The sequence below is a fragment of the Rousettus aegyptiacus genome, unplaced genomic scaffold, assembly GCF_014176215.1.
Source record: "Rousettus aegyptiacus isolate mRouAeg1 unplaced genomic scaffold, mRouAeg1.p scaffold_m13_p_13, whole genome shotgun sequence".
NCBI classification, from domain to species: Eukaryota; Metazoa; Chordata; class Mammalia; order Chiroptera; family Pteropodidae; genus Rousettus; species Rousettus aegyptiacus.
In genome coordinates this window covers 45,107,590-45,132,447 of record NW_023416288.1, presented here as the reverse complement: position 1 = coordinate 45,132,447, position 24,858 = coordinate 45,107,590, and the positions used below count along the sequence as shown (strand labels likewise).

General features: G+C 61.7%; 1 protein-coding gene across 1 annotated transcript in view; it reads right to left on the bottom strand.

The window, feature by feature from the left end:
• GRB10 (growth factor receptor bound protein 10) overlaps window positions 1-24,858 on the bottom strand; it is a 112,356-nt gene that overhangs the window by 41,019 nt on the left and 46,479 nt on the right. The window contains exon 2 of the mRNA XM_036230514.1: window positions 21,522-21,612. Within this exon, the coding sequence (XP_036086407.1) occupies window positions 21,522-21,612 (91 nt within the window). The remainder of the gene's footprint in view (window positions 1-21,521; window positions 21,613-24,858) is intronic.

The following is a 24,858-nucleotide window of genomic DNA, read 5'->3' as shown; positions in this document are numbered from 1 at the left end:
AGCCACGCGAGGCCCGGCTCCCGCCCTCCCCGCCGGGAGCTGCGAAACGCCCCAGCGTCCTGGTCTAACTGCGCTCGTGTCTCTCATTCGTGACCCCATACGTTCCAATGCCACCGACTCCCTTGTCTCCATAACTTCTGGCCCAGTCACTTCTTAACGACATGGCAACTAACAGCTGAAGCTGACTCCACGTTGCAGGTCACGATCCACCATCTTATTCGTCCCCCTCGTGGCCCCACGTGACACCCACTTAACGAGCAAGGGGCTCAGGGCCCACGACGGCGAAACCCTCACCCCGCCAAGGGCGACAGGACAGGTGCTGGGGACAGCCAGCCCCGGCCCCGGCCCCGTGCTCCGTTCCCTGCTCTTGGCCCGGGGCCTTCGACGGGCCGCGCGGGGACAGAGGGAGGGATGGGAGGGACGGCGAGACAGACGGAAGCCCGCCGAGGCGGCGAGGCATGACGGCCTGCCCAGGGAGCCACTGCTGGAAGCGCGGACAGAGGCCACAGGCAGGAGCTGGCTGAGGCAGAGTGGACAGGGGTCGGGGGGCCAGGGGTGGCGGGGGGGGGGGGGGCGCGTGCAGATCGACCCGGAGTCCCGACTTGGGGAACCCAGTGAGCAGGGCCTTGCCTCCCTAGGGCTGCGGGAAGAGGATGCTGTCACAGGTCTGGGTGTGAGCGGTCAAACAGCAATCCCATGGCCATATATGAAGAGGACAGAAGTGCCAAATTAATAATTAAAAATTACCATGTCATCAATAATTAACGTATCACATGGGAGGACAGCAGACTCCTGGGGACAGGGGCAGGGGAGGGTGGTGGTCAGTGGGGAAGAGGGGTGGACAGAAAATGAGGACCCTACAGGGCCGGGTACACTCGCCCACGGTCCCCTGTCCCTGCAGGCTACGTGGCCTCAGACAAGTCCTCGCCCTGAACCAGGGAAGCAACTCTCAGCAACAACGAAGACGGCGGAGGACGACCGCCCACGGGCAGCCAGCGCCGCGCGCCTAGGCCTCGGGCGCTCGTCTTCCAAGGCACGGTGCACGTTTACTGCAGGTCACAGATCTGGGGCTCCAGGGAAGTTCTGGGGTACATCCTGGACACTGCTCTCTCCCATACTCCGATTTAGCACGTAGAGACATGACAGTTGCTTAATTTAAGCTCTGTGAAATGATTACGTATATGTGCTACCCTGACTCACCCGATTAACAACTCAATGTTTCTGTCTTAATGGACCATTTAAGAATCAATACGGGTGAAACACAAAGTTCACTGTCATTATGGAGTGGCCTCCTTGCGGCACCACGGTGGCCTGGGGCCCACGGACAGGCGGGCCGCGGCGGAACCCCACAGTGCTCATACAGACGCGTTTCGTACTTGCTCAAAAGCAGGAGAAGACCTCGCAAAATACAAAGGCCACTGTTTCCCTCACTTTCAGCCTGCTTTAGAAATCAAACGGGAGACAGTTCTTGCTGACAGATTTGTTCCGAGGGGGAAAAAAAAAGTCTCGATTCCATCAGGTGGAGTTTCGTTTGAGCTATTTTTCCCCCCGGCATTTCTGGGTGCCCTCGGCTGTGCCCCCCACGAGGGCAGCCGCCCCGCGCCTCCAGTCCTTCCCCTCTGCGCCTCTTGGCCACCCAGGTCCATCCCGGGTCACCCTCTCTGCAGCAGAGCCACGATGCTGTCCAGGACACAGAATCGTTTTGACATTATTCAAAGTAAATACTAAAGGTGACTCGGAAGCCGCAGTATAAACCCAACGCAAGTCCTCACCAAATGCCTCTGAGGTGAATTCTTTACAAAACGACTTTCCACTTTAATATATTTAGTTATGACTCTGTCACACACGGCCGGGTTAATCTGACCCCAAGCACTTAGTAGGTTATGATTTTCAAAAATCAAGTCCGACCACTGTAGCGGCATGTTTCAGACTCGTCTATTTTCTGTAGCCCTTAGAGTAGAAGTAACACTTTTTAGAGAATCTAAAATCTCGTGCAGTAGAACACACGTTAAAATTCCTGCACAAGCCAGCAGGGTCTGTTAAGACGAGACAATCATTCGTGGTCGTCCGATTTCATGCAAACTTTGTTAAACTCCAGGGAGGACTCGTGATGGAATCTTCCGAACGGGGGTGTGAGGGCTGATCCCAGAGAAGCCACCTCTCCCCATCGAAACCGGCCCCGCGCCGCGCCGCCGTCACTGAGAGTCGCCGAGCTCCGGCGAGCGCTCCACGTGGCTCCCGGGCCCTGTGCCAGGCCTTCGGGGACAGCCATGTGCCTCTCCCTGCGTGCGGCCTCTGCGTGAATCCGTGCGGATCAATAATCAGCCACTCGTCAGGCGTCTCTGCAGGGTCCCGGGCGGGAGAATCAAACACCCGGGACATTAACAAACCGAACGCTTCTCTGGGCGTGAACAGATTAAGCGGCCGTTCACTGTGAACTCGGCGCCACACTTCCTGTGAGGAGTCACCTCGGCGGGGGGGCCGGGCGGAAGGGGCGGCGGGTTTTTAACTGAAATTTTACTCCACACCGACTCCTGAGGACGTATTTACTGCACAGATATGGGTCAAACAACACGGTGGTAAATCACGATATTAATAGCTACTTTCCTTCCTAGAATAACTCAACCTAAAATGGGGCACTGACTTCTGTCCCAAATATCTGAGTGGCTCATCTGATCCCCGGGTCACGGGGGCATCTCCCTCACTGCCATGAGCAGACTGAGGCTACGTGAGTTCTCGAATGGGTGGAAACACAGTGAAACCAATTTACGTTTGGCTCGTAAATTATTCTGGGGGAATCTCTTCCATAAGCCACGCCAGGGCGGGGCTGGACGGTGCCCAGCGGAGTGCAGGCACAAAGGACAGTCAACCGCAGAGAGGCCCGGGCGGTGGCCGCCCCCGAGGTCCACGGCACTGAGCAGGGCCGGCGGCTTCTCTAAGACACTAACGAGGACTGCGGGCCCGCGTTCCCGGCCTGTTCCGGCCCCTTAAAGCGATGCCATTCGTGCTGGTGGTCACGGTACAGCCCCGCCGTCCGGCCCGCACCGTCCACGTCCACGTCCGCCTCTGCTCACCACAGCCTGGCCGCGGGGCGGGGAGCGCTTCGTGCCTGAGCCCTGCGGGGCGACGCACCAGTGGGAGCGGGTCCGGTCCCTGCGAAGAATACAACGGGGGGCTGGGGGGTCATGATCACGTGAGTGCACATTCCGCTCTTCCTCCTCGGCCCCTGGCCCGCAGGCCCAAGCCCTGGGCAGCCTCACGAGGAGGAAGCACTCTGGCCTGACGCTTGGTCTCTGTTGTTCCTGAAACAGCGCCAGACAATCTGCAAAAGGGAGAGCAGCCTCCTCCGCTACTCCTAAGCAGCTCCGCCCCACCACGCCCGAGGCCGCGCTCCTGGGGCGGCCGAGGGGAGCCCCACAGGGCCACAGGACACCCGGTGTGCTCCACCAGGCGGCCCCAAGGGACCAGAGGGGCGTCGGCCCCACCCACCCACACTAGGGAGGAAAGAGGGTCCGGGACTGGATTCATCACAAGTGGCCAGCGGTCTGGTTCCTAAAACCCTGAGGGACGTGGCCAGGGACACCCCGGTGCCGGGGTGGGGTGCCAGGAGGGCACGGGAGCCCCGGGCCTTCCCCGGGCTTCGCCCCGTGCACCTCAGCCGTCTGCCTGTCACTGAGTTAAATCCTTTCATGGAAACTGGTAACGCGGCAAGCGAACCATTCTGAGCTGTGTGGGCTGTTCCAGCAAAAGGCCGAACCAGGCGCAGCGAGGCTCACCCGAGCTGAACTGCAGGACGCCCCGCCGGTTTCGGGGACCTGTCAGCATGCCCCCTTACCACGTCTGGAGTACAGAAGTGTTCGGCGAAAGAACAGAAGAAAAAGGGAGTGGCCAGCACCCGAAAAGTCCCGAACATACGTGCGAACGCCGAGTTCTTATGCATTTCCATCTGGACACGAAACGAAGGTCCCGCCTGCAAAAGCGTTTCGACCTAGACCATGTTTAGCTGGCAAGCTATTTTTGTTGACCTCTAAGCAAGTAAAACCTTGAGCCAATATTCAACTGCAATCCTGTTTTTTGCATAACGGTCACTGTTCTGTCCTCACGCACTCTCATCGCGTGTATTGAATTTTTCACACGTAGAGCTGTCCGGACATAAGGAAGCAGACGAGAAGCCAAACACCGCGCTGTTGCAGGATTCTTCTCCGTCCTTACTCAGGACATTTAAAGATAATCAGCAACTATAAAAGCGAATCACCTAACCACAGCTCCAAATACAAATGCACCTTCTCGATCACGTCATGAAAAACAAAAAACAGAATCGATGCTTTACTTAAGTGGCTACGGCAGGAATGCAGGCAGGAGACGGAGGCCCTCGCCGTCTGTCTGTGCGCAGTGCGAAAGCTCGCACACGCGCCCACGGACACGCTCGCGTCGCGGCGCGGGGGCTCGTGCTCGCCAGGGCGGGCGTGTCGTCCATGGCGGGAAGGGCGCTTCCCACCCTCCGCCGGGCCCCGCGGGCCACGGCGCCTGCCACGGGGGAGGCTCTCAGCGGGGAAGACAGACAGCCCCGCCCGCTCAGCGGGCAGAAGGTGCGTGCGTGGCCGTCCGGCCGGCCCGAGCATGCGCATCCGCGGGTCCTGCTGGCCCAAGCATCCTCAGGGTCAGGCGGGTGGACGGGACACACACACAGGTGTGCACACGTGCGCTGGGTACCACACACACACACGCCCTGAGTACCACACACACACACACACACGCCCTGGGTACCACACGCACACACGCACACACGCCCTGGGTACCACACACACACACACACACGCACACACGCCCTGGGTACCACACGCACACACACACGCCCTGAGTACCCCCCCACACACACACACACATGCCCTGGGTACCACACGCACACACGCACACACGCCCTGGGTACCACACACACACACACACGCCCTGGGTACCACAGACACACACACACACACATGCCCTGGGTACCACACACACACACACACGCCCTGGGTACCACAGACACACACACACACACACGCCCTGGGTACCACACACACGCACACACGCCCTGGGTACCACACGCACACACACACGCCCTGAGTACCGCGCGCACACACACACGCCCTGGGTACCAACGCACACACGCACACATGCCCTGGGTACCACACGCACACGCGCACACACCCTGGGTACCACACGCCTGGACGAAGCTAAGATCCGCAGTGCCCTCGGGGGGTGCAGAAGCCCGTTTTCTCCTTGCTTTGTGCTGACCACGGGGCCAGCGATCTTTCTGGACGTCTTCCCTTTTCCCAGCCCAAGAGCGGGACGGTGTGCTGGGAACCCGCACGTGCGTTTAGCTGTGCGTCCAGTCGCCATGGTGAGCTGGCACCTTCCCGTGATTTCGGGGCTCCATCCGGACCCCTCCGAGGCCAGCCGGGAGCCGGCAGAGGGTCGGGCTCCCACGAGGAGGCCGTGCAGAGGACGCAGAGTGCGTGGACCTCGGCCTCCGCCGTCCCGCCGCCTGTGTACTGGGGGCTCCACGCACTGCACACTGTGCCCGGGGCAGCACCGGCCTCCGCGGCTGGTGCTCCTTGGGGTCCGAGCCCACGGCCGTGGGCGAGAATCTCGGGTCAGAGCTACAACCTCTTTTCTTTCAGAAAGGTCACACTGCTTGTTCCAATGGCGGTGCACTTGGCCGCACCAGCCGGCTGTGAGCGCGTCGGGTCCATGCCAGCCGCCTCGGGCTGACCGCGACAGCAGAGGGGCTTTTAGCTGAGCGCCTGGACCCCCGCCTGCCGTGCGGGCCGCACCCCACACCCCTTCCTCCTGGGAGTCAGGGCTTCGCGAGTATCCTGTAAAATTGGCTCATCTCCCAACGACGAGTTTTAATTCTGTGTAAAACTTTACTGGAAACAAACAGCGAAAACTGGAATCGTCTTTATTAGGGTGATGCTGAGCCTACGCGACCACCTTTTATAAAACAGTATCGTAGACCCTTTTTACACACTGAGCCAAGAACGCTGCAGAGCAGATGTTCTGACTCTGAGCCCACCCGAGGGGACATAAATGACTCACGCCCACCTAGGAAAACGTTAGCAGAGGCTTGGAGGCCGGTGGCCTTCCCAGACAGCCAGCACATCGGCCTAACGCGTACTGGACGCCGTGCGGAGCAGCGTGGTGCTCACGGGCCACCGCGCACAGCGGTCAGCCGGCCGTGCTGGCACGCGCTGCCCGCTTCCACGGAGCAGCCAGTGAGTGGCCAAGGCCAGAAGTGGCCCCGAGTGCTGGCCGCAGTGACCCTCGGGGACGGAGGCCGGGCTGTGTCTCTCCATCCGGACAAGTTCACAGAGGCCAGGAGACTGTGGCACTGGGAGGAGGGGAGATGTCACAAGGCTCGGAGCGGGGCTCAGGAGGCCGTCCCGGAGGCCGGACAGCTCTGCCCCCGGCACAGGAGCCAACGGCGAGAAAGCGGGGTGAGGGTGACGCCTCCGCTCGCTCTGCACTGGCTTCCGGCGAGGTTTACGCTTTAAATCTACGTTTTAGAGAACTGCAGGATCTTCCTATCCAAAAAGATAGATAAACCAGGAAGTTGGAAAAGCCACTCATTTCACTCAGTGGTTCTAGTCGCCGAAATTCGAGCACTGGCACCCTGACGTCGCCCAGGAAGGAGCGACAATTTCCCCCCTTTCTCGGGTTTCATATGCTGTGTGATCACAGAGCAGCCCTGAACGTCCCCTTGGCCTCACCCAGGTCCTGTAAGACGGCCGTATTCTGCGTGGGGAGTGCGGAATACACTTCCCGGCACCCAGCAGCGACACTCGGCCAGGCAGGGACCAGGGAGCCGAGCCACAAATTGCAACTGAGAAGCATGGATTCGGCTGCGCAATGTCTATTTGTGCCCTTGGAAGACAGCTGGGGGGCGGGGGGGGGGGCAGAAACGTACTCGGAGCGGGTAGAGATGGACTTCCTTCTCCCTACGATTTACTGTTGCTTCTCACCCCTCCGATTTCGATAATTAAAGCTCCTATGACAGCATCATAAATCAGGAAGAAGGCTGCGTGCAACAGGCGAGATGCATAACTTGTTCTTCCGGAAGGTTCTCATTTTCCATCAACCCTACAGGTTATTCAAGATCACGGGGGCTGAAGGGGGAAAAAGGGGCCCAGAAGTGTCCCTTGCTCGCACTGCGTTCTCAAAAAAGGCAACTTGCAGACGTTGATTAGATACCACGAGTCTGCGGCACCCCATTCGACGCTAAGTGCTCTACGAGTCTGTAACTTCGACTCCGAAAATGTAAAGTCCGTGCACACGGGACTTTTCCTTCCTTCAACAAACAGTCACTGAGCACCTGGTACGCTCCAGGGACTGGAAACACACATGCCCTCCCTAGGGACAGGCTCCAGCCGCCAAGACGCCCTGCGGTCTCGGGGACCAGCTCTGGAGGAGGGTTGCGGGGCTGAGCGGGTAAAACTGTTGCTGCCCCGCAGGGCAGCGAAGCCCGGTCCGGCTCAGGGACACCGCGCGGGCAGGTGGGGCGGAGGCCGGCGGGCGGCGGGCTGCTCAGGACGGGGGCCTCCTCAGCGCAAGGAGGGTCCGCAGACCGCACCGCTTGTGCGGGGCTGAGGTGAGCAGACGATGGAGGCAGAGGGGGCGCTCCCCCCAGAGGGCGGCCCCCGGGGTCAGGAACGAGGGCGTTATGCCCACGACCCACAGAACTCTGCATACAGGCCGGACAGGACAGTCAAGTAGAGAACACGGCCCGGAAGAGCTGGTTTCTAAGGCGTCGGGATGAGGAGAGTCACTCCAGGGGGACGGGCCACAGATTCCAAGAAATGGCCCATCTCCCAGAACTGAAATGCCCAGGAGAGAGAGGCTGCCCTCCCAGACATGGACGGAAACAGCCTTTAACCAGAAGGAGGGGACGCTGGGCCGGGCGGGGGCCTCGGCCTGTCCCTCGGGGGCCTGGCCAGCGGGAACGGTCACCTGGGGGCTCGTCTGTGACACCAGGCTGGCTTCGTCCCGAATCGACAGCTTTGGATCAGGTCGGGAAATGAACGAAGCCCCAAACCGAGGGCCTGCTATTCTTTTGATGATTGTTTTTCCATGAGCAGAAGAAATGACAGCCCGGGTGTGACTGGGACCTTGTGGGCGGCCGCCCAGGAGAAGGGGCGCCCACCGGAGCCCCCCTCTCAGAAGGCCAGTCTGCCAGACAGGAGTTCTCACAGAGCGGCTACGGCGAGGCCGGACCCGGGTCTGGTTTTTATCCTCTCGTTCTACGGAACGTGGCACTTACTGATGAGGATAAAGGGCAGCGGCCACTTGCTGAGCGTCGCAGAGGGCCAGGGACATCTCATAACGCGCGCGGTTTCTGATCCTGTCAGACTGGCCGAGCGGGCGACGGAGAAGGTGAGGGACGAGCCGCTCGGCCGCGAGCCGCGGAGCGGAGCCGCCCCCGGGGCCGCCGGTTCCGGACACACTGCTTCTGTCTTGTGTCTCCGTGTCCACGGCCTTCGTTTTTTTCTTCAGTGGACCTGAGTTTCTGAAAGGCTGGAACTGCACGCTCTTACACCTGTGATGCGTTTTCTAATTCCACACCTGGCGCACAGTAGGTACTCGGTACGTGTGAGCTGAGCAGGTGCAAACGGAGCCACCAGCCGCCAGGAGTCGAGCTGCAGAATCTTCCAAGACTCCGGAGGGCCAGGCCGAGCTCCGAAACACGCCGAGGCGGCCGAGCGGCCGCTCCTGCCTGTCCCTGGAAAGAGGCCCGCCGGGCAGGTTGCACGCAGGCCACAGGCTGAGAGGTGCCAGGCCGTCTGCTGTCCAGGAAGGAGGGCTGCCCTGGGCACGGCAGCTCCGTGCAAGAGGCATGCGCGAGCCGACCCACGCCCCACCGGCGCCCCTGGGTCGCAGGAGGCGCGGATGGGCCCAGACCCCCTGGGCACGCTCTCTGCCTTCCTCTGCGCTCTCCCCACACGGGCCTTGTGGGGTGCAGCCGGCCTCCCGGCCTCGGGCACCACGACCCCTTCCTTCGCTCCTCACCGCGTCTGTGACATGGAAGTCCGCTGTCCTCCTGGGGGACAGCAGCTTCCAGCCAGCACAGTCGGTCTCTCCCGAGACCGACGCCTTCTCCAGTGGAGCCCACGGTGGGGCAGGAGGAGCCGGCGCTCACTGGGGTGCAGGCCCTGCCTCGGGGAGGGCTCCGCGTCCCAACGGATGGTGGAGAGAAGGGTCCCGAGGTGCCGCCCGCGCGCCCGGGAGGCGGCCTCCTAGCGGGGCCACTGCCTTCGACACGCGCTTCTCGTCTGCTGCGTCCCGTGCGTTGGAGCTGGTCCAGGGCAGAGACGAGAAGGAGGAAGCGTGGAGCGGGCGAGTGGCAGGGCCAGGGCACCCTCTGGGGCACCTCGCACATCCCCGTACCACGCCCAGCGGCCAGCGGCTGCCGAGCCCACGCGGCAGCTCGGGAACCGAGGCCCAGAGAGGCCGAGACACAGGCCTGACGCCACACAGCCACCGGGGGAGCCTCGATCCCTGCCCCAGCGAGGCTGAGAACATCACCGTCCGCTCAGCTTTCCCCAAAGATTAAAAACAAAAGCGTGGTCTCGAGGAACACAAATAAATCGGAAGGACACACACGCACCTAGCAGACCCCAAACAAGGCACAGCACGATGCACCCTGGGGAGAAGCAGGAGGTCCCCGGGGGACACCCAGGAAGAGGCGTAAGGGGCCAGGGGCGAGAGGAGAGCCGGGGGGTGGGGGGTGGCGGGGGCAGAACCGGGCCCAGCAGGGATGGGAGGGAGCAGGGAGCGGCCGGAGGTGTTCCTGGCGGGGCATCTGCGGACCAAGGTCGGGAGGGACTAAATTAAGGAGAATGTTTCAGAAAAGCCATCTACGAGGCCGGCGCCCAGGGGACGCACGTGCGTGTGGAGTGTGAGAAGCCGGAAGGCGGGTGAACCCCGTCCCCGCGGCCTGCTCCCCACCCTGCAGTGACAGAGGCCCGAAGGCGGCTGAGAAAGACCATGGGGATCCCAGACTGGATTTTAAGAAAAAAGCCACTCCGGCCGCCATGAAGAATGTCCAAAGGGCACAATCGGAGAGAAAACGCAAGGGAGCCAGTGTCACCGAGAGGTGCCCAATCGGAGAGAAAACGCAAGGGAGCCAGTGTCACCGAGAGGTGCCCCGAGGCAGGCAGCGACCCTCCAGCGCCGGCGCCGACGGCCAGCTGGCTCGGCGTCAGCAGCCGGGCCCACGGACGCCAAGTCCCCAGGCAGAGGCGTCCGCTGTGCACGGGGCTTGTAGCCATTTGCTGCACAAGTAGGTTAGGCACCCAGCGGGGATATTTTCCAAGTATACATTTAGAACAGAGCCACGGTGGAAGGATTAGCCACCTGTGTCCCCATCTCCTCCAGTCCCTGTCCTCGCCCCCTTGAAAAGGTCAGGGCTATTATTAAAGGCTTTCTTGGTCAGAACTGAATCCAGTTGGGTGGTGTCGGTTTACCAGCTCCTGGCACGTCCTCCGGGGAAGAGCGGAGGGCGGTGGTGGCCACCGGGCGGGCTGCTGGCCCCAGCGCCGGGCGCCCGGTGACTGACCCCCGCTGCAATGCCCGCTGCCCCGAGGGGAGCCGCGGGGTGGACGGCGTGTGCGTGAGGCGCCTGCCCGCGGCTGAGGGACTCTGAGTTCTGAGGAGCTGCTGGCCCGGCAGCTTCCTCAGCCCGGGCCCTGAGGCCCTCGCCACGGCAGTGACGGCGAAACTCGCCCTGCGCCGTCGCTTCCCGAGGGGCCGGAGGGGCCGGCGCCTCCGTCCTGCGGGGCGAGGGCTCAGGGCCGGCGCCTCCGTCCTGCGGGGCGAGGGCTCAGGGCCGGCGCCTCTGTCCTATGGGGCAAGGGCTTCTCTTTCCTCACCGAAACGCTCTAGCTCGAGATCTTCCTTTGGAGATAGAGTTTAAAATTATGGAAGGAAAATAACTCATTCCAAAAACTATTTACCTGGAATCGTGGCTTAGAAAAATAAGTGAACTTAGGTGAAAACACAATGTCGGATCCGGGGGATACATGCTCTGGCTTTCCACCTACGGAGCACACAGAGGGGCCCTCCGTCGCCGATCTAGAGAGCGAATCGCATCTGCATCGTGCCCTGGCAGTTCTGAGCGGCATTCAGACTCGCCTGGACAAAACGCGCCACACATTCTACGGCCAATAAATGAAAAATGATTCACGGCTCGCGGCCATGTCCCCTGGGCCTGGTTAAGCAACAGGTATCCGCTGAATGAATGAATGAACCCATGAATGAAAGAAACAGGAAAACTGCAGAGCAGGAGGATGAAAAACCGATACCCCGGGGGGGCGGGAGGCGCTGCAGACAAAGCCCTCCATTGACCGCGGCCGCCCTGACAGCTCAAGGAAACAGGAAGCGCTGGCGGGGTACGATCATCTGTCGGGGGACGCGGCCAGGAGTGGCGCGAGCTGTCAGGGCGGCGGGCGGCGGGGTTCCCGACGACCTGGGACCTGGCCAGTCGCCAAGGGTGACAATGGCTGTTTCAGTTCTGCCCCGAGCGAGAAGCGGGGAGGGTCCGCTGCTCGCCCGGCACCAGGAAAGGCGGAGAGAGGCGGGCGCCTCGGTGCCCTTTTTTGTCCCCGTTTTCCTCACGAAGACAAATGATCTTCCATGTGGAAGGACGAGTGAGCACAGCGGGAAGGACGCCCCTCCGGCCGGGACAGGGGGCGTGGCCGAGGGCATGGGCTCCGCACGGCTGCTCCCAAGGACGAGGACGGCTCGGTCCCCGAGGCTGAAATCTCAGCCGGAGCCACGGAGTCCCTCAGAAACGGACGCACGCGCGGACGTGATGAGGACAGGGGCCTGGCGCAGAGGCGGGACAGCTCGGGGCCGAGGAGCGCAGGTGCCGAGGGCCCCGGCCGGCTGCCGCCCACGCCGTGCGCCGCCCTGTGCCTCGGCGGCCTCCGCGGGACGGGCAGTGGACCCGGGGGTTCGAATGTCAAGCACGAGTTCTTAGTAGGTCAGGAACTCGTGTTCACAATAAACACGTGAGAAACGGAGGACAGAGCCAAGAAGTCGCGACACGTCTTCCCACTGGACTGAAACCTTCTCGTTAGGCCGACGGCGGCAGGAGCAGCGGCCGGCGGCCGAGCGCGGCGGCGTCCTCTGCGGGGGCGTGTGGACGTGGCTGCTCCGTGCCCGAAGGCGACGGGCGGCTCTTCTCCGAGCGTTTCCGCGTCCCGGCCCTTGTGAAAGGCGCGTAGGCATGGTGGCAGGGAACAAAACCAAAATTCACTTTTCACTGACATCCGGCCTGAGGCCGACATTTGTTACTATTCAGGGTTTTGTCGAGAATTTCAGAAGGGAAAAAAACGATCTTTGCAAGACAGCGTAGTCTTACTATGAAGAAACGATACCAAGGACAACAAAAGCCACCTGTGCGTGTGCGTGCGCACACGTGTGTGTCTGCCACACGAGGGGAGCGTTGCAGACGTTCTCACGGGCACACGGTGGGAGACGAGGCGGACGAGGGCGTCGGAGAAGGCGCCGCCGCCTCGGGGACCCCCGTCCTGGCTCGCCGTCCCTCCCCCGACGCTCCCGGCGCCCCGGGAGGCGGGCCGTGGGAGCCGGCGGCCTTCACCAGCGGGTCTCCGCCTCCGCCCGCGTGGGGCGTGCGGCAGGCGCTCGGGACCTTCCCGGACTCGTGTGCATTTCCTCCCGCACGTGAGTTCACGACTCTTTAAACAGTGACCTATTACGGGCAGCTGCGGGCCAGGCGCCAGCGCGGAACCTTCACGACGAGCGAGCCCTGGTTCTCGCCCTCGAGGAGCACGTGACGTCGGGGGGGCACACGGGGGGGCGCTCGCAGAGCAGCCCGTGCTCACAGGCGCACGGCAGGCGCCTCCCCCACACCGTCTCAGACCCATCTCGAGCCGGGTGGACTTGGCTTTGGTTCCCATGTTAGCACCGCGTGGACCTGTGACTCCTGGGCGAGCGACCAGGCCTCTCTGCCTCGGTTTCCCCGCGGGCAGCCCCGACGGCCGGAGGCTTTCGCCCGCGGCTCCGCCATCGTCAGCAGCCTGGCTGCCCACGACGCCCGGCGACATTCGGAACGCCGCCCTACGGGAAACATCCGCACGGAGGCATTTCTCTCTCCTTCCTCCGCCTTCCTCCTGACGCTCTTTCCGACCTTGGACTTCCCCGCTCGGCGAGCGGACCGCCTGACGACACCCCTGGGCCTCCGAGCGGGCCCCGCCCCGCACCCCCACTAATACCGGAAAGGAAGTGGGCATGGGACAACTGTGCGCTAAGGACCGACACCTCCGGCTTAAGGAAAACCAAGAGGAGGAGCCAGTCAGGACAGGGCCGTGACAGGCCTGCGGAAGGCGGGCCTGGGGCACACTCAGGGCACCGGGCTGGCGTCGGCGTCACACCCGGCCAGCGGCCCACGGGCGACGTCCGAGCACCTCCCAGGGACGCTGCTCCGTGGCGCTCAGCAGCGCTCACCGCCCGGGGTCCAGTCGCGGTGACGGGCCCGGGCACGTGCACAGGGGGTCTTCCGGCGTGGGCCTGGGGCCTCCCGCAGCACCCGGGGCCATCTCTGCTCCGCGCTGCTCCGTGGCTACTCGGCGCGGCGTCGGCGGTGGGCAGCGGTCGCTGTCAGACTCGGCCTGCGCAACACCGCGGCCCTCTGCAACCTCACACCGCCTCACAGAACATTGTCACGGAAAAGCTGAACGGAAGGACCGTGCGGTTAAGCCGTTCCACGCCCAGCTGTCTGCGCGGAGGGGAGCGGGAGCGGCCGCACACGCGCCCACGGCCCGCACACGCGCCCACGGCCCGCACACATGGCCCCGCGTCCTCCGCGGCGTCACTCTCGGTCGCGAAAGGGGGACGCGGCTCGCGTGTGCGCTGACGGGCGGACGGGCGACCAAAACGCGGTCCACACGTGCAACGGAGGACGATCCAGCCATAGACGGCACGGACCTCCGACACGTGCCGCGACCGGGACGGACCCTGACAGCGTGAGGCCGAGCGAAACGAGCCAGACACGTACGGCACGATTCCACTCACATGAGGTAACCGACCAGAACCGGCAAAGGCAGGGCCGGGGCGCCGGCGCCTGGTGGGGGCCCTGCTGCTCGGGCGGCACAAAGGTTTCTGACGCAGCGATGATGACCCCCCAACACCAAGAACGCAGCGAAGGCAGGCTCGAAGTGGCCGATTCCATGTTACATATATTTTAGCCATAATGTGTATGCGTGTGTTTTTTAACAAGCTGTCGCGAGCAACTCCGGCTTTTCCAAAGCCGGCCTCTCCCCAAGGAAAGCGCGCCTCTGCCCGCCGCATGCCGCTAGCAACTCAGGAGGCACTTTTAGCAACTGTCACACAAAAATAAGCTGCTTACGTTAGGAACGAACTAATAAAAACCAGAGCAATAAATCCTCTTTGCCAGAGGGAAGGAACAGGTCAAGGAAGGTCACAGCCAATCTTTCATTCTAAACATCGAGACCCTTGCGAAGAGCCGGCCGGATCCGGACCTGACACGTCATGAACCCAAGGCCTGGGATCAGAGCGTTTGATGATGCCCTGAGAAGGACGGGAGGGAGCGGCAGCCTGCATCTTTGTCCGGCTCCGTCCTGTGTCCCAAGGCCGCTGGCGGAGCGGGCTCTGGGTCAGGCACAGAGACGGCCTGGGAAGGGCCTGCGAGGCGGGGCGGAGGGCTCCCCGGCCAGACACGCAGGCTCGGAGGACGCCCGGAGGCAAGATGGCCCCGGGGCTTCCTGCTCCACGTTGCGCGCCTCCTTCCTCGGCCTCCTCCGTTCCGGCGGATCGGTTTCCGCGTTTTCCAGGCGCCACGCGGGGCCAGCTCCAGATGCAAACGTGGCCCCTCTTTTCTGGGAACTGCCTGCCGGAGCTTCCTGCCAGTTTTCCCATTTGATTGTTTCTCTTACTTATAGGATTTTAAAAAATAAACCGAGGCTACGAATCCCCTGCACGTTCTGTGCACTGCAAATCTTTCTTTCGGGCCGAAGTGTGCCTTTGTGCACGGTAAATGCCGTCTGCAGAGAAATGTGTGTGTGTGACGTAGCCACGTTTATCATGTTTCCTTTAGGGCCGTTAAGTCTCACTCAGGAAATTCTTTGCCTGAGGGCAAAGATTCTCGCTGCTCATTAATTCCTGTTGCTCAAAAAAGTTTTTTAAAAAAACAACATTTTGTTTTCGACTTGCAGGGATTTAGTGGACCTGAAATTGATGACCAGGCACGGTGGGGACCCCACCGCCCCCGGCCCGCAGGGGCAGGCGCTGCATCCTCCCCCTCCCGTGCAGCTCCTCCGGGCCGTGCGGGGCTCGGTGGCCCCCCTGGTCCTCCGGTCGATCTGGCCGGGAATCAGCAACACGCCCTCGTGCTCCAGTGGCCTCCTCTGCCAGAAGGCTGGCTACGGGCAAGTGCCACCCCCGGGCCACGCGCCCTGCTCTCCAGAGGTGTCTCGGCTGTTCTGAGCTTCGTGTGTCCGTCTTAAAGTTAGGGACTGTCCGTCAGGGCGCACCGAGACTCTCCGGAATCTGCCCTTCCCTGCGTCAGATCTGAAGCCCGTTTCGTAGCCGCCACCATCTAAGTCTTCTGATCTGCGATCGCAGAGCAGGCCTCTCTTACGTCCTCCAGCGACACCTCACAATGGCAGGCAGTCTAGCCGAGCGGCTCCCAGGGACCTTATAATTTTTTTATCATCACAAGTGGGATTTCTTTCAGCACGCACATCATGGTTGTTTTCCGCCGGCGCGTACGGTTAACCGTAAATCTCACCTGCCGTTCTCGCGCCCTAGCCGCCAGCCCGAAGGGCCCCCGCGTTTTAAAAGCTCACCCGCGTGTCTGTGTGGATTTGCTAGCTGGATGATAATGTCATTTGCAGACGGGCACAGACTCCGTTCCTGCCTTTCGCTGTCTGCATTTCTGCCTCTTTGCCCGCTTGTTCTGCCTGGCTAAGACCACGGATGGCAGCGGGCATTCCCGTGTGACTTCTGAGGTCCACCGACGGACGCTGCCCGGCCTGACGCGGACGCTTTGAACAGGTTGCGGAGGTTTCTTTCTGGTCCTGCTTTGTAAGGGTTTTGTTGTAATTGTTCCCTTTGTATTATATAAGTGGAGAACTGTATTAAACATTCTTTTCGTCTCTGGTGAGGTGGCCATTTTTCTTCCTTTAATCCTTTAACATGTCAAATGCGCTCACAGTCTCGTGATGGTAAGGCGGCCTGGCATTGCTATAACACACCCAACTTAACCATAACGTTTGCTGGTTTTATGTTTTATCTAGACTGCTAAATTGGACTCATTACTATTTTACAGACCTTTTGGTTACACGTTAGTATGTAAAACGGGCCTATATTTGGATTTCTTGTACTGTCTCTTACAAAGCTCACACACTATAAAGTGAGCAGGCGGGGGGTGGGGGAGGCATCTGTCCTCGGCCCCTCCAACAGTTTATATACAGAGAAAAATTATTTGTTCCTTGAAGGTTCCATGAGGCTCATCTATCTGCAAACCGCCTGGACATTTTCCAGGGGGCGGCGCTGAACGGACTCCATTCTTCCAGTTATTTCTTTATCAAGACTTCAGTCCTCTGAGAGTCAATTGTGTTTTGTTTTGTTTTTCTCCTTCGACTACGCTTTTTCATTCCTTCAGAATTCTCTACAAACTTTTGCGTGTTTTCTATACTACTCACGAAGCTGTGTTTCCCATTGTCACGTAATGTTTAATTCATATTACACAGAGAAAACATCCTTGGTTTTCTTAGGTAATCTCTAGGTTATTTCTTCTTTCAAATGGCTTCGTTTTTTTTTTTTAATTTTTTTTTTTTAAAGACTTTATTTTTCTTAGATCCGTTTAAAGCTTACGACAAACTCAGAGGGTACAGAGGTCTCCCACGTACGCCGTCGCCACACGGGCGCAGCCTCCTCACCATCAACGTCACTCACCAGGGTGGCACTTTCACCAAGGAAAAACCTACGGTGGCACGTCGCGGTCACCCAAAGACCGCAGCCGACCCCAGGGTGCGCGCTTGGTATTGGACGTTCTAAGGGGCCGGACCAACTTGGGATGCCGCTTGTCCATCATCGCGATGTCGCGCAGGGCGTTTGCACTGCCCCGAGGGTCCCCTGGGCTCCCCTCATCATCCACACCCCGCCGCCGGCCGCCGCTGCTCTTCTAACCCGCTCCGCACTTCTGCCCCTTTCGGAATGCCGCCGTCCGGCTAGGATCCGCGCGCAGCCTCGTCCGACCGGCGTCCTCCGCGAACTCGCACGCATGCAGGACGCCCCGTTTCTCTCTGGCGCGGAATCTTATTGTCCGGGCGGGCCGCGGTCTGTTCGTCCGTCACCTACCGAAGGCATCTCGGCGGCTCCCGGGCTTGGGCGCTCGCGAGGAAAGCGACTGTGCACATCCACGCGCGGGTGGCCATGAGGACGTGCGGCCTCAGCCCCTCCGGTCGACGCCGAGGAGCCGCCGCCGGGTCGCATGCGCGCGGCCAGCCGGGAAGCCCCGACTGCCTTCCCGAGGGGCCGCGCGCGGCCGGCCCACCGCGCCGAGCAAGCGCGGGGTGTCGCCGTTCTGTTTCTGTGTTTTTACAATACATCACCCGTTTCCCTCACATTTTCACATTTATTGGCATAAAGTCGCCCGCGGCTTCCTTGTTTTGTTTGTTTTAACTCTCCGATGTGTTCTTCTTGTGGTTTTCCTGTGCGCCTTTCTTTGTGTGGTGTGTCTGTGCCCGAGGTTTGCGGTCTGGGGGGGTTTGACAAAAGGCTGGCTTTTGATTTTGTTCCCGACTATTGATACTTTCTTCAACATTTCAATAAGTTCTGATCCTAATTTCTGTAATGACTTCCTTCCACATTCCTTAGACTTATTCAATTCTCATTCTTCTTCATTTCCATTTTCCTCTCTTTTGAAACTCAGACTTTTGGCCTTGGCCTCCATTCGGGTGGCACGGCACAGCCATCGACCCGCGACGTGGCCCTTCCTCACTCATCCCTGAGCCATCGACGCTCCCCCGGGCGCGCGCCTGCTGCACCCACGGGCGAAGCAGAGCGTGTGCCGAAGTTGCCATGCGCGTTTGAAATGGTTTTTTTTGAAAGTGTGCTTTTGTGCCGCGCCGCTCCCGTTGGCTTCTGATTTATTCGCACTGGGTCACAGACCGTGGCTCTTGCATGAAGCAGATTGCTTACGTTGTAGCACAGCTTTCTCTGTCTAGCCGACTTCTTTCAAAGCGCCCAGCTTTCAGAGGGGAGTCAGGAGTAGGCGTGCGGGGCGCGGCGCTTCTCGGCTCCTCCGAGCCTGCACGACCTGCCTGGCCCACGCTTTCTGTTTCGCGGCCTTGTTCTCCCTTTTCTGCTCTCGACACTGGTGTGTTTTTTATTTTTCCTTTTTTTAAAATAAAATATAGATCCCCTTCCATCTTTTCCCGCCAGGTTGGAAACTGCGGGATCCACACACATTCTTTTAGTCACTACAGTCAGTATTTCAGCTGCACCTTTTGTTTTAAAATACTTAACTGAGTAGAGGTTTTTTTTTTTTTTTTTCCAGGGTAGTCTCAAGTTACTTTACATTCTACTTCTCCTCACCGGGGTCTTATAATGATTTAACCACTCGGCAAACAAACCCCCGCTCTCGGGAGGCACACACATGCACCCCGGGGTTAATCGCCCGGTTGCAGTTTAACCCACTTTAGCAGTCCGTGCGGAACTGGACGCATAACACCGCGCCCCGTTTTCCGCGCCTCGTGGCCCCTCACGCTCCGCGCCTTCTCTGGCACCCACATCCCCTCCGGACGCACACGTCCTAATCGGTCTCCTACTGAGAACTGCCAGTGACTGACTTTCTTAATTTTTGTCTGGGGAAAAAAAAAAAAAAAAACAACTTTGCTCGTTTGTTTGTTTGATTTGCTTTCGGGAGCTGCTAGTATCCGAGTCTAGCTGGCAGCTGCGCCCCTCGGCCCTGCGCGGGGCCGGCGTCACCTCCGGGAGCGCCTGTGCCCGCGGCAGCTGTCGGTCCCGTGGGTGTGCCTGTGTTGGAAAGTCTGCTTTTCCCCTTCGGCCTTTTCTCCCTGTCTTGTTTTCTGAAACGGTGCTAAATGCTTTCGCATGTGAGCCAACCTTCGCTTTTTTTCCTTCTGGTTTTGGAGCCCGGTGTGGGGGCCGTCTCCCAGCTGCGGCCGGTGCTCGGCCCTCCCCGCCCCGCGCCCCCGCCCCGCGCCCCCACTCCGGCCCCCCGCCCCGGGCCCCCCTCCGTCTTCTCTCCTCGCCGCTCTCTGTCCGCATGTCCATGTCCAGCGGCCCGTCCACGTTTTCCCATGTCCCTCTGTGCTGGAGGGAGGCAACTGCAGCTCGTTAATTCCCTTCAGCCTGAATCTCCAGACGCCAGTAACTCAGCATTTCCTGCCCACATCTCCGAGGGGCCCTCGAGGGGCCCTCCCCCACGCCCACCTGTCCCTGCCTCGCTTCTCCCCACCACGGCCGTCGGGTGTCGTCCACAGACGTTGCCCTGCCGTCCGTCTCCCCAGCGCCGCGGGCGGTGGGGGGGCGGGGGGCCGGGGTCTGCAGCGGGCGGGGGGGCCGGGTTCTGCAGCGGGCGGGGGGGCCGGGGTCTGCAGCGGGCGGGGGGCCGGGGTCTGCAGCGGGCGGGGGGCCGGGGTCTGCAGCGGGCGGGGGGCCGGGGTCTGCAGCGGGCGGGGGGGGGGGGCGGGGGGCCGGGGTCTGCAGCGGGCGGGGGGCCGGGGTCTGCAGCGGGCGGGGGGGGGATGGGGGGGCCGGGGTCTGCAGCGGGCGGGGGGCCGGGGTCTGCAGCGGGCGGGGGGCCGGGGTCTGCAGCGGGCGGGGGGCCGGGGTCTGCAGCGGGTGGGGTCTGCAGCGGGCAGGGGGCGGGGTCTGCAGCGGGCGGGGGGCGGGGTCTGCAGCGGGCGGGGGGCCGGGGTCTGCAGACTCGCCCGGCTGCGCTTTGTTCTCCCTCCCCCGCCACTTCCCCCCGGCCCGCGTGGTGGAGGGGGCGGAAGGCGGGGTGCCGGGGCTGGCGGGTCAGCCCCGGCTCGACAGCTGTGCCCGGCTGCCTGGCCGTGGGCTCACATGCGCTGTTCCCAGGGTCTTTCAGCAGCAGGGGGGGGAGAGGGGTGGGGGGGGCGCCACCCCGGCTCCAGGCTATGTGCCGTGACCTTGGCCCTCGCCACTCCCGGGGACCCAGGGCGCCATCGGTGCTGCTGTGCCCTGCAGCCCGGCGGGCACCGGCGTCCCCCCGCGTCTGAGCCCGCCGCGCCCTTCGGGGTCCCTGCTCCATGTGCTGTGTGGGGGTTCTGAGGCCTGGAGAGAAGGCGCCCCAAGTCCTGGGTGCCCATTCCAGGGGGGAGGGAGCCCTGGGGACCCGAGCTCGAGGCCGGCTTCGGCTGGCCGGTGGGGGCGGAGGCAGCCGCAAAGCCCGTGGCTCCCGTGAAGGGCGCACCCTGAGGGACTGGCATCTGTGTGACATTCGAACGGACAACGTAGAGACACAGGGCGAGAGGGAAGCTCTGGAAAGTGCGTTCAGTGCGATTTTCTGCTGACTTTCCGATCGAGGCATCAACGTGCCTTTTATGTGAACGGTAATACCAAGACTTAGGTTACTTTCATTTCAGCGAGACCATCTGCAGGCGGCGAAACGGCATAAACCACGGTTTCCCCGCGTTTCGAAGCCAGTGCTCACAGATCAGCGCTTCCCTCTGCATCGTCTCGCTCGGAAGTTTTCTAAGAGATGACCCCGAAAGCATGCTTGACGCAGAAAGTCCTGACTGCATTTAGCAAACTACCTTTTCTAGCACCTAAGAAAACTTCCCCCCGGCGCACTCAGCACCCCGCTTTCATTTTGGCGACATTTCAGTCTCTTTCTCCTCAAGCAATGAAAAAAATCTAACCATCCTCATTCCCACCGGTTCAAATCCTCCGGTTTCTTGGACTTAAACTCTGCAAAAATCCCAGCGACCGGCCTCGTGCAGTTTTCCCCGTTCCACCTGGCGATCAGAGGCCCGCGCCCCTCCCGGTCCGTCACCCCACGGCAGAGCCTGCATTCAATGTGCGGCTTAATTTCCTAACCCTTGATCCCTCGGTCTCATTTATTTCTTTCCCACGAGGACAACCCCATCAGAAATTAACCAGAAGGAGAAGAAGGAACCGTAGGAGGGCAGAGAGTCACGGAGAGTACACACCCCCCGCCGGGCTACGTGTGAACCGAACGGAGGTCACGGGGAGGAGCCCTCCCCGTCCAGCATCGAGCTGCCCTTACGTGGGGTCGTGGGGTCACTCGCAGGAGACCAACTTTTAAGTTTTGCTCACTCAAGTTGCTTCGTTGAAAGGAAATATGTGAAGATCCTACAACCGAGCGTTTGTTTTCCTCTTAAACATTCGTACACTCGTGACAAGAACGATTTCTGAGAACGCGAAGTCCTCGCGCGTGAGGGCGCGAGGCTGATCTGGGCCCCGCGGTTTCCGTCCCTGCTCACCTTGATGACTGGTACGCTGGTCGGACCGGGCCGGGGGGCCGGACGAGGCCAGATGTCCTGGGCTGTGGGCAGAGTTCTGCTCCGCTTGGGCCTAGAGGGGACAGCAGCAGAAGGCTCGGGTCAGAAGGCGCATGTCACACTCACCCACATCTGCCACCCCCAAGTCGCCCCTCTTCCCCTCCTTGCTCCCCACGTCTTTGCTTTGTTTACTTTTAAAGGACACTCATTGGAAATACGCTGTAACAGAGAAGTCGATCGTGAAAAGGCGCGACCTGCCTGGCGAGACAGTGAGAGGAAGACCCACTTGCCTAAAGAGCGATTCGCGAAGAATTATTGTCGAGGGCAGGATTTCGGCAACGAGTATGAATAATTAGCATTCCACGGAGCTCATGCATTTTCGGGAACAATTACAGGTCCTCAGGCCCCGGGCAGTCGCGGGCACAGACATGTCCGCGGGCGGGTTGGTGACCGGCCACTTCCAAGGGCAGCAAGTGCTGCGCGGCGTTGGTCAAGCACCAGGATGAAGACGACAATTTTCAGCAAAAGTCGCGACAGCAATAGCATGACCGAGCCCCCCAACCCGAGAAAAGCATTTCCGTGGCACTGCAATCAAGCCCATAAAAGCTACGCTGAGATGCGGGGCTGAGAATGGGCCTCTTCGCGAGGACACCCAGCGGCGGTGCCGAGCCCGGGGGGTCGGCGACTCCCACGTTCTTACGCGGGGGGGGGGGGGGGGTACGAAATCTCCGAAATGTTTACAACACACAGGTGCAGCTTTTAGAACTCTACCAAAAAATGTGAGATCCGCGAGGAAAATCTACGACCAGCACACCGTGTGGGCGGCCAAAGGGGCCACACACCAGGCCCAGCGAGCTCGGGGGAGGCCAGCCGGGGGCGCGCTCAGAGCCGGAAAGTGGCCATGCAGGCGGAGCTGAACACACAGACCCCTCGCCGAGGGCGGGCATGGCGGGCAGTCACGTCCTGGGCCTGTAGCTTCCTTGACAAAGGTCAGTCTTTACCCTAAGTGGGCCTCTCTGTTGTCTCTGTGCATCTAAGATAACATACCTTTGAAAGGTCAAAGTAATCTTTGCCAGGCCCCTCCGCAGAGCAGAGCCACAGAGCCCTGCTGTTATCTGTCCCCCTGGGCCATCTCCCTGTGCCGTAAACATTAACCATTCGCTGCCCGGCACCGTCCGAGTCAGAGCGAGCGGCCTCCATTTTGCTGTCTGTCCCATCCGGGAGATTCTGCCACGTGCTCGCCCCTCCCCCCCCCCCGCCACCGCCGTGACCCCCGCCCGGCTCGCCTCCTCCCCCCACGCCAACGTGTGGAACAAGCTGCGAAGCTGCCATTCTCTGGGGCATTTTCTCAACCCACTGAGATTTCGCTTCCCAGCATTTGTCATCAGTTTGGCTCAACTAAACTCGTAAAAACACTCGACAGGTCTGGACGTCTCTTCCACGCCGGCCGTGGTTCCAGTGCGGGACAGTGACCTTCGGCGACTCCGGCCCTGCCTGGGCAAAGGGTCCGGCCGCGGGCCGCACGCCACCTGCGCGTGTGCAGCGGCGCCGGGCCCCATCACGCGGACAAGGACACCGCGCAGGGCACGGCACGTGCCCCCGCGGTGCCCTGGCCGCCGAGGGGTCGCCGGGCACCCGGAAGGAGGAAAGCGCAGTCATTTCGACACGGTGCTCCGCTGCCCGCGTGCTCCCCGGCAGGAAGGGGTGGCCCGACGGGCGGCGACTGCTCCTGGGAGGCCACGGCCTGCGGGCCTGGTGGCGAGCACTGCGGGGGGAGTCCAGGCAGACTCGCGGCCCTGCGCCGGGCGGCGGAAGACAGCAGCCTGCTTCCTGGGTAGGCGCGGCTGCATCCTCACCTTCCTCCAGGAAAGTGGGGGACCCAGACACAGCCCTGGACGGGCAGGGGGCACCTTCGCTTCCTTCTCTCTCTCGCACAAAGAAACGGCTTTTGTTTTTAATCACAGACGTAAGTCATACTGTAGCTGGGCCGATCGTGGAAATCTTGATGTTAAAATAAAGTATAAAGAAAGAATAATTAAGAGGAACCTCTTGACTCTCAGCCAGGCACGCTATCCCGTCTTCGGTCTGTGCTTTTAGAGAGGAACAAAGGCGCGCACACGTCGCGTGCACGTGTGTGCAACGTCTGAACTCTTCAGGGGGCGTACACGTGACATTCGAATCACACGGGGGTACACGCGACCTAACAGTGGAGTCGTAACCAACCGTATGACACGTGTTGCTATGTTTTAATCTTCCTGAAGTTTCCATGGCAACCAACGCCCCCCGCCCAAGCACTCTGCAGCTGCAGGGCGCTCCAGAAAGTGGGCGTGTGACCCGGTCTCTGTCATGAGGACCCTACTGGTGAGGAACGTCTGTGTCCAACGAGGAACGAGGCGGGGGCTGGCGTGGGGGACGGCGTGGGGGGACGGCGTGGGGGACGGTGTCGGGGGACGGTGTCGGGGGACGGTGTCGGGGGACGGTGTCGGGGGACGGCGTGGGGGACGGTGTCGGGGGACGGTGTCGGGGGACGGCGTGGGGGACGGCGTGGGGGACGGCGTGGGGGACGGTGTCGGGGGACGGCGTGGGGGACGGTGTCGGGGGACGGTGTCGGGGGACGGTGTGGGGGACGGCGTCGGGGACGGCGTGGGGGACGGTGTCGGGGGACGGCGTGGGGGACGGCGTGGGGGACGGTGTCGGGGGACGGCGTGGGGGACGGCGTGGGGGACGGTGTCGGGGGACGGCGTGGGGGACGGCGTAGGGGACGGTGTCGGGGGACGGCGTGGGGGACGGCGTGGGGGACGGTGTCGGGGGACGGCGTGGGGGACGGTGTCGGGGGACGGCGTGGGGGACGGTGTCGGGGGTCGGTGTCGGGGACAGTGTCGGGGACGGTGTCGGGGGGGACGGCGTGGGGGACGGTGTCGGGGGACGGTGTTGGGGACGGTGTCGGGGGACGGTGTCGGGGGACGGTGTCGGGGGACGGCGTGGGGGACGGTGTCGGGGGTCGGTGTCGGGGACGGTGTCGGGGACGGTGTCGGGGGCGACGGCGTGGGGGACGGTGTCGGGGACGGTGTCGGGGGACGGTGTCGGGGGACGGTGTCGGGGGACGGCGTGGGGGACGGTGTCGGGGGACGGCGTGGGGGACGGTGTCGGGGGTCGGTGTCGGGGACGGTGTCGGGGACGGTGTCGGGGCGCCGTTCTCCAGGTGCGGAGCTCGCGGTCACGTGCGGGCTCCAGCCCGGGACCCCCGTGCGTGAAGCCTCGCCCACGCCTGCTCGCTCATCCCCGGGCCCAGGCGACGTCCGCCCTCCTGCCTCGCCAA